General features: G+C 44.2%; 1 protein-coding gene across 1 annotated transcript; it reads left to right on the forward strand.

Annotated features, from left to right (window-relative positions):
- The first annotated feature begins 357 nt into the window (after positions 1-357).
- On the forward strand, positions 358-3,761 carry polr2m (RNA polymerase II subunit M). The gene is made up of 4 exons (XM_079997099.1): positions 358-646; positions 1,669-2,178; positions 2,369-2,591; positions 3,095-3,761. The coding sequence occupies exons 1-4, from the start codon at positions 570-572 to the stop codon at positions 3,239-3,241; spliced, it is 957 nt and encodes a 318-aa protein (XP_079853225.1). The 5' UTR covers positions 358-569; the 3' UTR covers positions 3,242-3,761.
- The last annotated feature ends 12,886 nt before the right edge of the window (positions 3,762-16,647 follow it).

Consider the following 16,647-nt stretch of genomic DNA (forward strand, 5'->3'; position numbering starts at 1 on the left):
GTATGTGACAATAAATCACTTGAACTTCAATGAACTTGAAAACACACACACACACACACACACACACACACACACACACACACACACACACACACACACACATTGATAATTGATAGCAGGATCATATATATATATATATATATATATATGAGCAAAAAAATACGTGTATGAATGAAAAAATATATATTTATATATGTGAATATTTGTTACAATATATTTATAATATTATTATTATTATTACGTTTATGCATTTATTTATTTTTTTACCGCCAAACACACTGCACACTCCAACCCAGTAGATGGTGGTAATGCACCCAACCGCTGGTTGTTCGCCATCCGTTAAAAGGATCAGTAGAACTATTGAAGCGCAGTTACGCCAAGTACTGCGTTGCTATGTTTTAATAAAGACTAAAACAAACAGAGTGTTGTATCCGTATCCGTAAATAAGCACTGGGCCATGTTACGCCAGCGATGACAGCGGGCGGTGTCAGGTGCCGACGGGCGCATCCGAGGGTGTTTGGGTGTTGTTTAGCTGTGGTTAGCTGTTAGCGAATAGCCATGCGTCCACCATGGCGGATCTGAGGCATAAAAGTAAAGAGGAGCTCCATGAAATACTCGTGCGGCAGGAGAAGATACTGTTCAAAGGGTGAGTTCACACACACACACACACACACACACACACACACACACACACACACACACACACACAGGGGTGTTTTGTGAGGCTAGAAAGGCTATTCCCTGTCCACGCCGTGGAAACAAGGCGTTTCCATGCCACACGCAATATTTAGACAACGCGTGTCAATGTCGCAAGCAGCGTGCTGTAGATGCACAACTCTTCTGATTATTAAACATTATTATCATTAACGCTCTTATTTCGATTTTCCTGCCTGACGTGAGAAAGGAAACGCCTGACGCGCCAGCTCCACTCGGCCACCGGGGGGAGACAGATCCCCCCTCATAGCATAAACAAACCAGTCTGTAAACAATGTGGGCTCAAGGTGGCGTCATTCATGTCGTCTTTAATTCAAGAAGCGCTGCTCACGAGTACCCTTTATACCTTTTACCAAAGAAGAACAATCAATGTGGTGCTTCCCTTCCAATAGTCGACATTTGGTGTATATATTTACATTATTTATACTTTCACTTAAATAAGGTCTGAGAACTCCCTCCACCGCTGTTGAATTGACGTGAAGGCGGGCCTGTGTATGGAGTGTCTCGAAATTATTCTCCAAACTATAATACATTGAATTTATTATAATATCAGGCTTATAACAAGGGTGACAATTAAAATGTGGGTGAATTTATTATCACCATAATCTCACTCAGTCAAACCTCAGCGATGTGTGTCATATCAAACAAGTCAGCCATGCCATATCTATCGGATATTAAAACGACTTGACTTGGTTTTCGTTGTCGTTTTTCCACCTATGGTTTGCGATTTCATGTAATTTTATATGTAGAAATAATCCCAAGCTAACCTAGTTACTCTTAGTTTAGTTACTTTTGCTTAAAAGCAGTGAATCGGTCCGATACTCCGTGTTAGACGATACTTAACGTTAAAGATCCTGAATCTCTGTTGATGATGAGAGTTCTATATCCATGTTGTTGCTTTTTCAAAAATGATGTAATAATAATGCGAAACGACGCAATACTAAAATGTTGCAGGAGGTTTCTACAGAGTCTTCCAGACAAAGGGAAGCGGATATCAGAGTTTGCGGAGAAAGTGCGCCTCGCCATTGTTTACCGCGAGGAAGAGGAGCGAAAACAAGCTCTGCTGCTTTCGTCCCGGGCGGAGCTGCAGTCCAAGTACCAGCGAGCTTTCTGCGCGCAGCAACATGGAGGCCACGCCCAACCGGGAGGCTCGCACCCGCCCGGGTCGGACCCGGAGTCGGACGCCTCACCTGGTTCTTCCGACGCGCCGGGAAACCAAATGGAGACTTCTCTGGACTCTGACCAGGCAAAGGAGCGTGACCTTGTTGAGGCCTTGGGAAGAATACATCTGTCCAATGCATCCAGCGCTGGTTCAGCGCCGGAGTCCCAACACGCTCCGAACGGCGCCGTGACCGAACATCTCTGGCCTGGGAGGCAGCCGCCTACAAAGCTGCATTCTTTAGAGGTCCTAGAAAAATCTGAGAAATTTCCAGCCACCAGGAAACAACAATTCAGACTGAATCAGTGAGTTTTTAATTATTATTTTTTTGAGTTTTCATTGATCGAAACCTTTATTTAATCAGGTCTCATTGAGAGTAAAGTCACGTCTACAAGAGGCCTGAGAACAGAACATACACAGCATGATCTACATGACATTGTTGATCATTCACTTGAAAAGGATTTGATCGTTTCCCGTCTACCGGTTGTTTTCTAGGCTGGTCCCCAGAGCGGACGGCTCCCCGTCGGGATCTCTGCCGCCGGAACGTTCTCCTGGACGTTCCTCCCCTGTCTCGGCACAAGCCAGGAGGGAACGGGAGAGGAAGCACCTGGATGACATCACCGCGGCTAGGCTCCCTCCCCTCCACCACAAGCCCGCCCAGCTCCTGACTCTGGAGGAGTCTGCCGCCCTCCTCAGCCAGCAAACAAAGAAACACCAGGTCAGTGAGGCCCCCGTGTGAAATGACTACACCGTCAACCCGCCCTCGAATATAATATCTTGGCTTTGATGACAGGCTGCCCCTCGAATGACCTCAAATCGAATCAGGTTTTCGCCCATTTACTAGCCAGCGCGCATATTTTACCGATGACCATTTTCATCGTGATAGCATGGGTGACGAGGCAAATTATGGCACAGTCGAGTAACTTTTGCAAACGTGTGGGATCGTTGTCGAGCAGGAGATCATTTATAGGTGGGTTTCTCAGCCTATCGCTCAAATGATGAAAAAATGGGCTAAAACCGTGACGTTGAATTTTTATAGGACTTGCGTGCTTTACCAAGTTTTTAATGCAGGCAAACCCCTCACAAATCATCTGTCCTAATAATTATGAAGCTCACCGTTGGCCTAAATTGCTATTTCAAATCACTGTATAGCATTATGGTACACAACATGTCTATGTTTACAGGCCTGTCAGCTGTCTTGGTGTGTGATGCTCTTTTCAGGAGCTGCAGGCCAAACTTGCAGCCCAGAAGCTTTCTGAAGGCCTGGCGGTGTCCATGGGGAGCTTCTCCTCTGAGGGCGACCCCGCGGCGGACTACAGAGAGGTCCAGGATGATGAAGCGCAGACCTCCTCGGGAGAGGACGACTAGTCCTTCAGGAGCTGTAGCTGGAAGCGCAGCGAGACCTCCCTACCCGTTTCAACAGCCTCCGCGCCACAACATAAGGGCTCCTCAGCAGTATTTATTTCCTGAAGAAGTGACGGATGTGTTAAAACGCGAAAGAATAATTACAAATCTCAGAGGGTGTGTCTCAGGGTGTGGGTCATGTTATTTGGTGTTCTATCAGTATTATGCCAATAAATTCAATGAGTAAAAGGAAAAATATGATTAACAATGCGTGTGCATTTGGGTGTTCAGACCATGATTGGGACAAAGGCCCAATGCCAGAAAACCAACAATGCTGTCCCGCCCTTGTTTGAATATGGCACAAACTTTAAGGTTTTTAATCTTGCATTTCATTATTGGCAAGTATGATAATTAATAGCAGGATCATATATATACACACATACATATATATACATGCATACCTGTGTTTCAGCAGGTACAGTGGACAGTTTTGGAACAGCAGGTGATGATCTTTGCTAAGAATGCCGATGTCACCATGTATTGCAGCACTAAATGAATAAATCAAATTTCTTACATTTACTGACTTTCTGTGTGATCCATTCTTTTTCCGTTCTACCAAGTCTGATCCAATGTGCTCTGCACTTAGAGTGTGCGAGGACTAGTTTTAATGCTCTCAAATGCCACTTCTCAAACTGACCGAATCCATTTCAAAGGGCAAATAAAAGGCACTTAAATGTGCCACTGGAGCCGGCACTAGTAGCTCTACCTGTAATGTGAGGAGGGGTCCTTGCCAAAAATATCAAAACCTTGAACCTTAAGATACTAACCTTTCAGGATTTTCTTCACAAGGGAGAATGGGAGAGAGCAGGGAAAATTAGGAATAGGTTGTTCCTTTTCCTCTTTCATTGAGGCTAATTGGCACTTATTTGGCTTTTTAGCCGGTTACAAGTCTGTCAATGGCTTATTATGGCGTCCAACAGTGGTGTACAAACTATATAAAAATATGCGGGATGTTTTTTGCACGTCTAAGAAAATATCTCTCAAGTTTTAATTCAGTTTGAAATGTGTAGAAAGTGTTTCTCAAAACGTAAAAAATTATACGTAATAATAAAAAATATTGTTTAGTATCAACCAGTGCTTGTGCATTGTCCAGAATATTTGTTTAACCACGCCATGGTTAACTTGGGCCGGTGACTCAGATGGTCTGAATTCCTTCTTGATGTTATCGAAGGAGGGATCTGTGACACACTTGATAAGATTAATATAGGAGCTAGTGAAATATTGAGGCCTGAACATCTGGATCGCATTTAGCCCGTGTTGTTGCTGGGAATGGCAAGACTATGATGGGATGGCAGCAGACTGATGCGACTCGGAAAATACCTCAAGTTCCTCGAGTTAGCAGACGTACACGAGATAAGGAGCGCCAGCTACTCTGAGCCTCTTTCCCCATCACCTCCCCACGTTCCTGTAATCGCTGCAGAACACGTCTGCTCGAAAGGCCAGATTTTGGGGGGAACTTTTAGTGGGAAAGAAAGAAGGGACCGAGGGGAAGGTTAGGGGTAAATGAGGGTGATTGCATGTGGTTCTCAGCCCGGTGGTAGATGCTCCTTGATAACCTTTGGTAATCGTCGCTGTGGCATTGTGTGTTTAGACATTATGCCTGATGGAGTCCAGAAAGTCCCCGCTCCGGCGTTCAATAATAAATGCATGAGCGAGCTCCACAGAGGGATCTTCCTTGCGCTGGTAATAATTAGAGCCTAACTTGCTCACGTAATTATGGAGACTGTTGCCAATTACGGGGCACATTTTTGCCGTAGCTTTACTACGCGGTATTTGACCCGCGCCATCACCGCTCCAAATTACGCCGCCACACTTTTTACAGCCCCGGTAGACTTTCTCCGAAAAAAATCCTGTTGGTCAGGGAGGTTGTTTATGCGCCAAGTTGTTGGATCCCGCGCCCCCTGGTCCCAGATTAATACCTTTCTCATAAAGTAGTCTGCAAGTGATTTGCTCCGACTCTCGAGTCCGAAAATCACACGTCTCGGGGGAGTGGAAACAGTTTGGTCTTTGGAGAGAAAAAATGGTTTGTGATTTCATAACTAGCTCTTCAAAGACACGTCAGCTCCGTCTTACCTTAAATATATGATGTATAGACTGGCATTAGGCACAATTTAAATTCTCAACAGAATGATTGCATTAAGCTCGCCGTGTTACAAGGTCTGAGCTCATGCTTTTTTCCATCCTCTCCCCATACCGTGTTTTGTGTTCTTTTTTTATTTTTTTTTCTTCTTCTTTTTTTTTTTGAAGGCGCGCAACGGAGATGAAATAACGCTGCTCCGCGCAGATAAAGTTACGCTTTATCTTCCCATCCCAATTAGAACCGGCGCCCATCTTACCGGGGCCAGGCTCAAACTACACAATCCCCCCCCTCCGGGTCACGTGTCGGTGACTTTGTCCCACTTTGCTGAATGTGGCCGACCTGCTTGTGATGGATTTTCCTTGTCACCTTCGTTACCTATTAGTCACGGCTCATCGGTTTAACTCCTTTTTAATTGCCGAGCTGGTTTTGAGCATTAACTTGCTGTGGACTGTGATCATTGGGGTTTGTGTGTTAATTGGGAACTCACACTCATGGGAAGTTAAACCTAAACCCGGCAGATGTGGCCGCCTTCAAACTTTGAGCCACCTGGAGCCGCATAGTTGAAGGGCGCTTTGATTTGCTCCTATTCCCTGACCTTATAATTAACACCTATTATGAAATTTGTCTATCTCATAGAAAAAAAGCAGGATATATATATATATATATATATTTATATATAATTTAATTATTTTTCTTCATTCTACAAATACAAAGACTGTGTACCTCAAGTGAACTGCTTCCGTTTTGGATGGGCCCCACATAAACAACCTTTTAATTTTTCCTTGAAAAGGTTAATTTTTAGAAGCTGAAAAAGCTGGCAACAAGTGGTAAAAATGTATTGATAATAATATTATGTCTAGGGGTTATCCCAATCCATGCCACGGGCCTCCACTGCCCGGTTTGTAATAAAAACAGTCTGACAGTGGATGGCAGTAGTGCATCTTGATTCTCTGCCGTATGACACTTTATACACAGGAAGTTCCAGTCATGTTCTCAGAAAACCATCTTTTACTGAACATAACCTCATAGCAAGATGTGATCCAAACATCTTTGGCACTTTTGGCTGGATTCCCAAACCTCTCTGTGCCGTTTTAGTAGTGCGACCTCACAGGGCAACTGTGACGACTGTTACAATACAACCAAATGTGTATTGTTATTATTGTAAGGGAAGCCGGAGCGGTCATTTCTAAGTAACCTGGATTAATACGTTTTCATTGATGCAGGCCTCGAGATGGATAGTGATGCTCTTATTAGAGATATGATTTTGGAGATTATGGGAGATGATGAGGGTGTGGCCTCTGCGCTGGTGTACTTCCAGTCATTGGATCAACTTAAAAGGTAAAAAGTAAAAAGAAAAAAGTGAAATCCACATTTTGTATGCGTGGAACTAAAGGTGTAAGTTGAGAAACCCGAAAAGATACAGCTTTAAGACATTAAAGGATCCCTCCTTTTAAGTTGATCCAATGACTCCGATGGCGCCCATCTCTCCCCCCATCTTTAAAATACACCACGAGGTATAAATACCATCTCGATAACAGAGAACTCCCACAATATCTGCCTGGAAAGCCTTTGCATAACAATCCTGAAACCGCAAAAAAAAAAAAAAAAAAAAAGAAGAGAGAGAGGAGGAAAGGGAGAGAGAGAGAGAGAGAGAGAGAGAGAGAGAGAGAGAGAGAGAGAGAGAAGGAGGGGTAGAGTGTATTGGGGCCAAGAAGCTGCCAGCATCCCAGCCTCCCCCCATGTCTGGGCTGGCACAGCGCTGGGCAGGCCGCTTCAGGGGCTGTCAGGGGCTCATCACCGGGAGGAAGCCTGCTCGCTGGGGGGCTGCGGGGGTGCCAGGGCCCCGTGGGGGGGGGGGGGGGGGGGGGGGGGAACCACAGACTCTTGCCCAGCAGCTCGGTCATAATGAGCAGGAAAATTCCCATTCTTGCATCCAGATTAATGTTACGACAACAATGCACTTTTGTCCAACTTCTCTTTTTTCTTGATCTTTGGCATTTTTTTTTTTTTTCTTTATACGTTTTTTGGGGTTTTTTTTTCAAATCGTGAATAAGCCCGATTGGCGTGTTTTTTTTTTAAAGCTTTTCAAACACTTGAATTAAGGAATCAAAGGTTTTTTGTTTGTTTTTTTTTGTTTTTTTTTGCATATATGTTGAAACATGACGCTCCTCAGCATTCCACCTGTTCACGTAGGGAATGTGAGGCCGACGTCACGTTGCTGGAGCGAGACGTCGTATTCGGGGAGGATCACTCCCACTGACTGTGAACGTCGGTCGCCATCTTTGAGTTAAAAGACGGCCTGGAAGTCTCGCTGGGTGCAAAACTGCCGCAGAAAATCTTGTAACCATCTCTTGTGAAACTTTGACCCTTCTTTTCATCCCTTCCCTTCTCCATTTTTGAACATTTTGTATATTTTAGCTATTTCTCCATGCAGTTGAATGGAAGGGATCCTCCACAAATGGGGACCGGATTCCATAGCAACCCACAGCAACCGCCAAACTTCACGCAATCATTTTGCTCCATGATGACGTCCTCACGAAAGTTATTCATTTATTTATTTATTTGTGTGTCTATTATTATTTTTCTTTCAATGATAATTACAGTCATAGGAAAAAAACGAAAATGAATAACCACCATAACCACTCACCAGCAAGTTTATTATAGTTATTAGCAGTCGGAGAATCCTGCCAGATTTTTACAAATCCAAAGCAATTAAGAATGTTATTGCCAACATTACATTTTATATCACATGGTTGGCACTGAGGTGTGTGTGTGTGTGTGTGTGTGTGTGTGTGTGTGTGCGCGCGCGCGCGCCTGTGCGTGCGTGTCTGTAGTGGTACATATCCGTCGACTCCGATGGACCAAGTCCTTTTCAGGTCCCACATGATGTGTCTTTCTTTCTTCCATTATACTGATGAGTGAGTGAGGGAAGTTGGATTTTGTGTAATTGCAATTTGTAAGTGAGATTGTGTTTATGAAGTCTGTATCAGATAATAAAGCCCTGCCCTGGGCTGCATTGTCATACAACAGTTGTAAAACCATGCAAGTGAAAGAAAAAAAAAAAAATGAGGCAATCGTCCTCAGTCCAACAATTATGGGGCCTCTATATGGAATTGCTGGCTTGTTTATATGCTGTAATGTTGTGTTCATGCCAAGCTGAGTGCAGGCCCCGGGGCCAGGTGGTTTCTATTGCAGAGCAGCGAGTTGCAGCAGAGTCAGCAGCTCCACTCTGCTCCACAGGACGGATGGAAACGAGTGGATACACCAGCAGACTGGATGAAGCAAGAAGCCAAGGCTGTTTGGATTTTTTTTTTTTTTTTTTTTTTTTTTTTTTCCTTTCAATTTATTGTTTACACTGAGATAACCTGTAAAGGCACATTTGGAGTCCGTAGGCCACAACGGTGCACTAAACTTTATAGTAAAATATCAATGTTGCTAGTGTTCATTTTTATCACTGTACTTTTTTCAAGCACATATTGAATTTTTAATGGACATTTATTCACAGGAATATTTGTTAGTAGTAAATTGAATGGAAGTCTATAAAATCCAGTGGCAAAACTTTATATCCCTAAAACTTATAAAAGTTGAAGTAGAAATATTTGACTGTTAACTAGCGAGAATCAAACTGTTGGCCAAGACATAGGATTTATTTTTCAGTACTCAACAGATTTACTTTATTATTATTTTTTAAAATGTTTGTTATATAACAATCACCTTGATGATTTATCTGTGTTCTCACTTTGTTCGCCCATGGGAAGTAGAGGTTGAAATAATTTTATTTTTTTCATATAATTTAAGAGATTGATTAAAAATTGTGTGGAAATAATTTTGTCTTTGTGATCCTATTACGACATTAAAACAACATCATGCAGTACATCCCTGACATTTAGTCAATGACGCCTTCTTAATAAAGAGATTCTATTTATTATATATTCACATTCTATCATTGTGAGCACTGTAGCGTCCTACATGGAACATCTGTGATCTACAGCTGAATAGTAGTAGGGATGGAAGGTTTCCCGCCCGGCCCCACATCCAAACAATAGTCTCACAAATCCTAAAATAAAATGGCTCGAGGGAGGTTGAGCGATGAAAACAAATACCTTATTTTCATATATCGTTACCATGTTGGGCTCCAAATGTACAGCCATGGAACAGTCAGTTTTATCAGTTTCTACCTTGTCATGAAAACAATCTGTGCGTATACGTGTCAATCATTTCTGGATGACCATTGTTGAATAAAATAATTTTTTTATTGTTGCCTAAAAGCAAAGTTTACCTGGAATAAATGTCTCATTTTACATTAAAATTTTTAATATATATTAATTTATTTATCAGCCTTTACTTAAGATAAACTCATATCCAAACTGGCCGGTTACTCTACCTTGATGTCATAGTCCAATCCAAAGCATGGAAAATGTGTGTTTCCTACATCTGCTTGTATTGGATCTGCTCCTCCTGAGGTGGAGGTTCACGTCTAATATAGTTGAGGTAAATGAATGGAAAAAAGCATCGCTTGCCGTGCTTGTTATTTGAAATGATCTTTAGAAGTGCGCGGAGAATCCGCGGGGACATTTAAACGGATCAAATCGCAAATGGAGAATGACATTTCCTCGCCAGAGAAACCCCATACAACCATTATAAATAATGAACTTATCGTGAAATATTTGCCACGTTTTGGCATGACCTACAATGAAAAACCTTTGAATAATATCGGGGCCCTGGGAGGCTCTCGTGTTTCCGCGCGCTAATTTGCAATACTTTGAGTTTGAGTGTTTGGATCAGATATGTCCGTAGCGGTTTTCAAAACATGCGAAACCTTGTGATCCTTTTTGACATAATCCTCATAACAACCGGGTGGGGACGGGCGGCGCAGGGGGGGGGGGGGGGGGGATTTGGTTCTACGGCGGGTAGAGTGTCGTCCACGCGGTCACTTAAACCCAATTCGCGGAGGGGTGTTTGTCTCCCTCTTCCTCTTTCTTCTCCGTCGCCACGAAACAAAACAACATGGGAGCCAGGGCCATGACCAATGGAGAACCTATTACACCCTGGCGGACGCTCACGGGCGCAGATGTTCCTGATCGCCTCGTGTTTACGTCCCTGCAGGTGCCAGGGACGCCGGGTAATAAAAAGCAGAGGGGCGGTGGAGCCGGGCGGAGGGACGGGCAGACACTTGAGGACGGAACGACGCTCACCTCGCCCTTCGGACAGGTGGTGTCACCCAACGCCGAGGCCGGGGCTTTCATTCTCCTTCGCCCTTTTTAGCCTCCGTCCGCGTGGCCGATGCACGACCGTGAGGGCGTCACGTTTTTCCCCCGACGGGAGTCACGTGGCCGAGCCGTGCCGTGGGACCTCAAGGGGAGAGTAAATACAAACTTCAACCTCAGCCACCCCCCCCCCCCCCTCCCTCCCTCCCCCTTCCTATCTGCACGATATATAATAACAAGTGGTTTATTGAAATGTCTTTATCACACGGTGCAATCTGGAATCCCCTGTGTAGTAATATTTCTACTGGGGAGAGGCTCAAGCGAAGGGCTGATAATACAAATCTCCTGAATGAAAACTCCGGACTCTGCTCTCTGTGACCTGAGGAGCGACTCCCTCCCGCCCGGTCCACGCCGGCAGAGCAGCAGCAGAACACCATCTAATCTTTATTGCTCTGGACTGAAGGTGTGAGTTTTACAATCGGAGGTGAGGGTGGTGGTGGTGGTGGTGGTGGTGTGTGTGTGTGTGTGGGGGGGGGGGCACTTTTCCTCAAGCGATATGTTTTTTTTATTTTAGTTGGGTAGTACTGATGTAACGGACTTATTTAGGACTTAAGGACTTTATGCTTTTTCCCGACTGCATTTCCAAGACGAAAAAAAACCCCCAAATAAACAAAATTTTTACTTCACTGTAACTTAATCACACGGGCAAGTAATCTTTACTTTTAATAAACAGTTGATTTTTCCTTTAAGAGGAAACAGTAGCATCAGCACTTTTATCTCCACCAGGTTACTGCATCACGGATGGGGTGTCTTTTCACACCAAAAGTAAAAGTACTGGAGGTAGTTATACTTACGTACTTATACTTATTTTTGTACTTCAGAAATTTTACTTCCAAGGGCTTTTGGCTGAGTAGCGTGGACTGGGAAATGGAGGACTTGTTTGCATGCATCCTGACACACACACACACATACACACACACACACACACACACGCACGCACGCACACATATTGAAATATGGACAAGCTTTTATGAAATTATGTTTTTACTGTGTTTGGACAGATATTCCTTTTACATTACCCACTGCAATACAGGTTCCTCCTATTTTTTGGCAGGTGAATGGCAGTGAAGTCCTCAGGATTATAGTAATAAATATTATTGATTTAGAGCAGGAGTGGCCGAAACTGAACATGGAATTATTGCTCAGTAACTCACTGACCAACCTTTTATCATTTCCAATACAAGCTGCAGAGTCTGTGTACTCTGCATGGAGAGGGTGTTCTGCACCATATTATTTACCCAGTTTATCTCTCACATCTTAAAATATAATGTTAATGTTAATCGACCAAAGCAATTTCTGTACAAACTGCAGCGCATTCGGGAACAGCCTAGCGAAACAAAACATGATTAATAACAGGTAGCGAAATTGTCTTACGTTCATCTGTGTCCCATTAATTGTGCAGGGAAACGTGCTCCGCCCGAACGCTACACCTCTGCACGCTGACGCCGGGCGATGCGACGCATCAATGTGCAATGTATTGGCGGTTTAACCTCAAATATGCTCTCGGTCTACAGAGCGTGCACCGTATCCCAGGAACACAAACTCTTTTTCTAAATGCTCTATTTGCATGCGCTCCTCTCCGCTGGGAACCGACGGTTATTCATTGATTCCAGAGTGCGTGGCATAGGGCCAGCGAGGGCCCGTTCGGGCGGAGACGACGGGAAGTTGCGCCGCCCGACCAGGTACGCGAGGAACTGCCCCGGGACGGCGGGAGAAACACACGCCGCACCCGGATAAGTCAGTGGGGAGCTCCGCGTACGTCCCTACGTTACGGAGCGCCTTTTTTTCGCTCCGCGCCAGTGATGGGGGCTTGAGCAGCATAACACAACACCGCCTTAAAACATAACAAAAAAAAAAGCGATGAAGGATCTGGCAAAAAGAGAGAAGCAGCTGCGACTGCCTCTGTGGCCCAAGGTCCTTTGTGATTTTTCAATACTGACACCTGCAAGCCATTTAATCAGGATTTACAGTTGGGAGAATGCAGGCCCCGAGCTGCAGGGCGGTGAGACAAACTGTTTTCACAGCAAATGAGAGGGAACTCACTGTGCTTATTTGGAGCTTGTTGCCATATTGAATATTGCTTACTTGATTTTTGTCTTTTTGAAAACTTTTCTGGGGAAATGGAACACAAGCGCATTGGTGCCTTTCGAGCCATTTTTGAGGAGTTTGTCCGTCTGCGCCACTCAGCTGGATAGAAGAGAGAGAGAAGGGGGGGGGGTGGAAGGTGGATGTGTGGGGTGGATGCAAGACAGAGTGAGTAAGAAGGCAAGGGAAGAAAGAAAGAAAGAAAGAAAGAAAGAAAGACAAATGGTCCTGGGACTGGGGACAGGAAATGGAGTTCACATGGATGATCATTAGTCGGATCGTAGCCGGGGAGCAGCAGTATTTAGTGGCTAAAACAACATACACACATACACACACACACACAAGCTGTGTGTGTGTGTTTGTGTGTGTGTGTGTGTGTGTGTGTGTGTGTGTGTGTGTGTGTGTGTGTGTGTGTGTGTGCAAGTCGCTCTTATTTCACATTTACATGCGTTGGATCCTTGTGTCGTCGCTTGCTTGTTCTGTGCGTGAGTCTGCCTCGTGTTGGATTAGTGAGGGTCTCCACATGCATGTATTGTGCATTGGAAATAAAGACAAACAAAGAGAGTCTCGAGTCTTTCTCTCCACCTTTCACATAAATGCACAAAAATGTTCAGAAGATGCAAAACAGACATTATTTCCTCGCCCGTTCCCCCTCGCTCTTTATGAATGATGTTGGAACGTTTGCCCGTCGTTAGTTAAAATCACTGATTATCCCTGTGCTCCCGCGGGAGCTCTCGTAATTCTGCGCATAAAGACATGGATTGTTTGACGGATTTTGCGTCTTTGCAAACATAATTACTCACTCTCTCCAGATCGCGGATCGCCAATAATTGTTTCGAGAAACGTGGCGGGGATGGGAGGCGAGCGAAAAACCCGCAGAGAACCCGGCTTCCCACCTTTCTCTCTCCGGGAGGTGGGATGTAGGGGCTCAAGAGCAGGGCGCCGTTAAATCGCGATCCCAAACCGTTAAATTGACTCCTCCAAGTCTGACTAGGAATACGTATCCTGCCATATCCCTTCTCCGGGATTACGGACATTTTATGTCAAGTGCGTCACGAGTGAACAACGCGGAGGAAGGATTCCGAGTCCAATTGCATGAATTGCGAGGAAGTTTAGCGCAGCCGTAACGACATCGTTCAGTGATGGTGCGTTGGTACTTCTTTTTCGCCGAAATGTGTCCGTGCGATTTTTTTGGGAACCAACTGAGCATCACAGTCTTCCCAAGCCTTGAATATAAACAATATAAACAAATAAAGCCGGATCCGTTTTTTTCCCACAGTATTAATAAGGGTAAAGAGGTCTGTCTGGGTGTTATCTGAAAGGAAGCGGTCTTTCATTTGCGCCGTAAAACAAAGAGTGATTCAGCCGTTCTGCCACGGGGCGGAGGGCCGTTCCGTCGAGTCATCACTGGGACGAGTGACTTTGGAGACCAAGTAGCGATGGCGTTGCTGGACGACCAGCAGAGGTGGAGCGTCTGAGCGAACGCGTCAGAGTTTGGAATCTGACCGGCGGTCGGTGATACAGAGCGTCGGTTCCATGTAACGTCCCCTGTAGGCGAGTAATATAAACAGTCATATAAATCCCCTAACCTCAACAAAATCACAACTAAAGAAAAAAGAAGATATGGCTAGATTTAATGATTTTAGAGAATTTGACTTCATTTCTGTTGGGGGTGTGGGGGGGGGGGGGGGGGTATCAGGGCATGGGAGTTGTCGGGACCTTAGGCACAAGAGTAAAAGTGTACGCAGATAAATTATGGATGAAAATCCTTCTTGTTTCTTTTCAGAAAGTATAAATAATGCTCCTTAATTCCTTCGTACTGTAATATGTTTTCTTTAAGACGTAACAAGAAACAATCTCTCCTTGCTCCACTTCCTCTTCTGACCCCTGAGTTACAGGTGCAGAGCCAGCATGTAATGTGCTCCATGCTCCGAAAATCCTGTTCAACATGTTGTCTTTCATCTGTGGCCACAGAAAGCTCCCTCTTCCCCGGAGAAAGACAAACCTTGCCAAAAAGGCCCTAAACTAATAGCGTCTTCCTCCCCTATTTGCCAGACAGTGCCATTTTCACCCTTTCCTCATTTCGACGACCACAGCATTCCTTCTTACATATCAGTTTGGATATCAACAAACAAATCATTTCCATCTGTTTCCCAGTTAACGCATGCACCCTTTGTTTTTCCATTAGGCAAGCCTGGTCATTTCAGAGGCTCTATTGTATACACTTTGAATCAAATGCGTATGATTGATTTCAGATGGAAAGCTAATATTTAGAATACAAAGAATTAGGCTGGCCATAAATCTACAAATATTAAACTTTGTAAAAACCATATCTTTGCTGCATGTTAGTGTTTGTCACTAATTGTTTGGTCTACAATGTGTTTGTGAAAGGATTCAGTGCTTTTGCTGCTGTACCAGATTAAGATGCAATATGAACAGAAGGTATAAGTACCATGGTTTTTTTTTAGCCATTCAATGGCTTGGTAGAGTTATTTTAAAGGGCCAAAACCATGATACATGAGCCCTTAATGTAAGAAAAACGGCAATTTATCAGTTTAATCGTTTTTGAAATCCAGATGCAAAATCGATTCTGAATGCAGATCCTCAAAGACGAAACCAAATATCTTTTTAGTTCAAACTGTGACTATTCCCTTTAAATAAAACAGACTCGTAAAACCGATAAGCAGCGAGACGATTAGATGATGATGTTACGATACTCAAAGTTATTATAGGTTCGAGATGAAAGGGAAAATGTGGCCTGGAGCCGAACCAGTGTTCCATTGTTTATTGTGCGTCATTATCACATTGTAAATAACCGATTTAAAAAAATATTAATTTTGTGTTTTATATGTTTGTTTGAGGTCTTCTCCGAAGCCATTTAAGGTTCTCTTCTGAGCTGCACTAATAAATGATCTGTCTTTTGATGCTGTTGTTGGACCTGACTTTTATGTGTCATCCATACACAAACAATCAAAACTATCTTTCTACAAATGGGGTTGGCATCTATGCAAATCTTCTGAAATGTCTAATGGAGTTTCCCCTTAGTGGTCGGTAGTTTAATTATAAGGGGAAAAATAAATAAGTCAGCAATGCACCGTATTTTAGCACCACCGCATAACTTTTATTATGTTTATTCACTTTTTTTTTGTTGGACAGATTTCTTTTCTTCCCTTTCTCTCCTCCCCTCTCCTTCCCCCGCGCTCTCTTCCCATTGACGACACTGTCATATTTAGAAACATCTCTCTCGTTCTCTTTCTCCGCGTTGGCACTGCGGTGCTTTCCCCTGTCCCTCTGCCTCTCCTTTGTCGGGGACCACACAGAGGGATGACATGTTGGAGGCACATCCAGGCTGGGTGGCCCCGGCTGCAGGAAAGATGTGGCTGACAGGATCAGTCCTCAACGGGCCGCGGCGGTAATGCGTGTAGACAGTGTAAAACCAGCCTTTTGGGGACCTGTAGCAAAAGCAACGCTGTGCAATTCTGAATAAATGCTTTAAAATAATAACAACCTCTCTTGAGCACCTCTTTTTGCGAGCCGGAGCCCAAACCCGCAGGCTCCCATGCTGTGGGCTCTCTAATGCCTTCACACTCATTAGGGCGGAGGGGGGTGGGGGAGAACCAGGCAAAGCACCTAATCCCGCCGATTGTAAAGAATTCTTTCAGAGATTCATCAGGTAACCAAATGACAAACCTAGACACAAGCTGTGAGATAGAAGTTGGGAATGTGTACCAGTTTGTTAATCGCCTGTCAAGTCCTATGGGAAAATGAACTTTATCGAGTTGATTCTCCAGTTTTTGTGCTTTGTCTCACAGTTTTTTTGGAGAGAGGCCTGGTCTGCAAAACCGTCCCGTTTTGTAAAGAATCACCCACAGAAGACCCTCATCTTATTAGGAGCCGTTATAATGAATCGTTTTCAAATAGGTTTCGGGTTCATCGAC

This window comes from Zeus faber, assembly GCF_960531495.2.
Source record: "Zeus faber genome assembly, chromosome: 3".
NCBI lineage: Eukaryota > Metazoa > Chordata > Actinopteri > Zeiformes > Zeidae > Zeus > Zeus faber.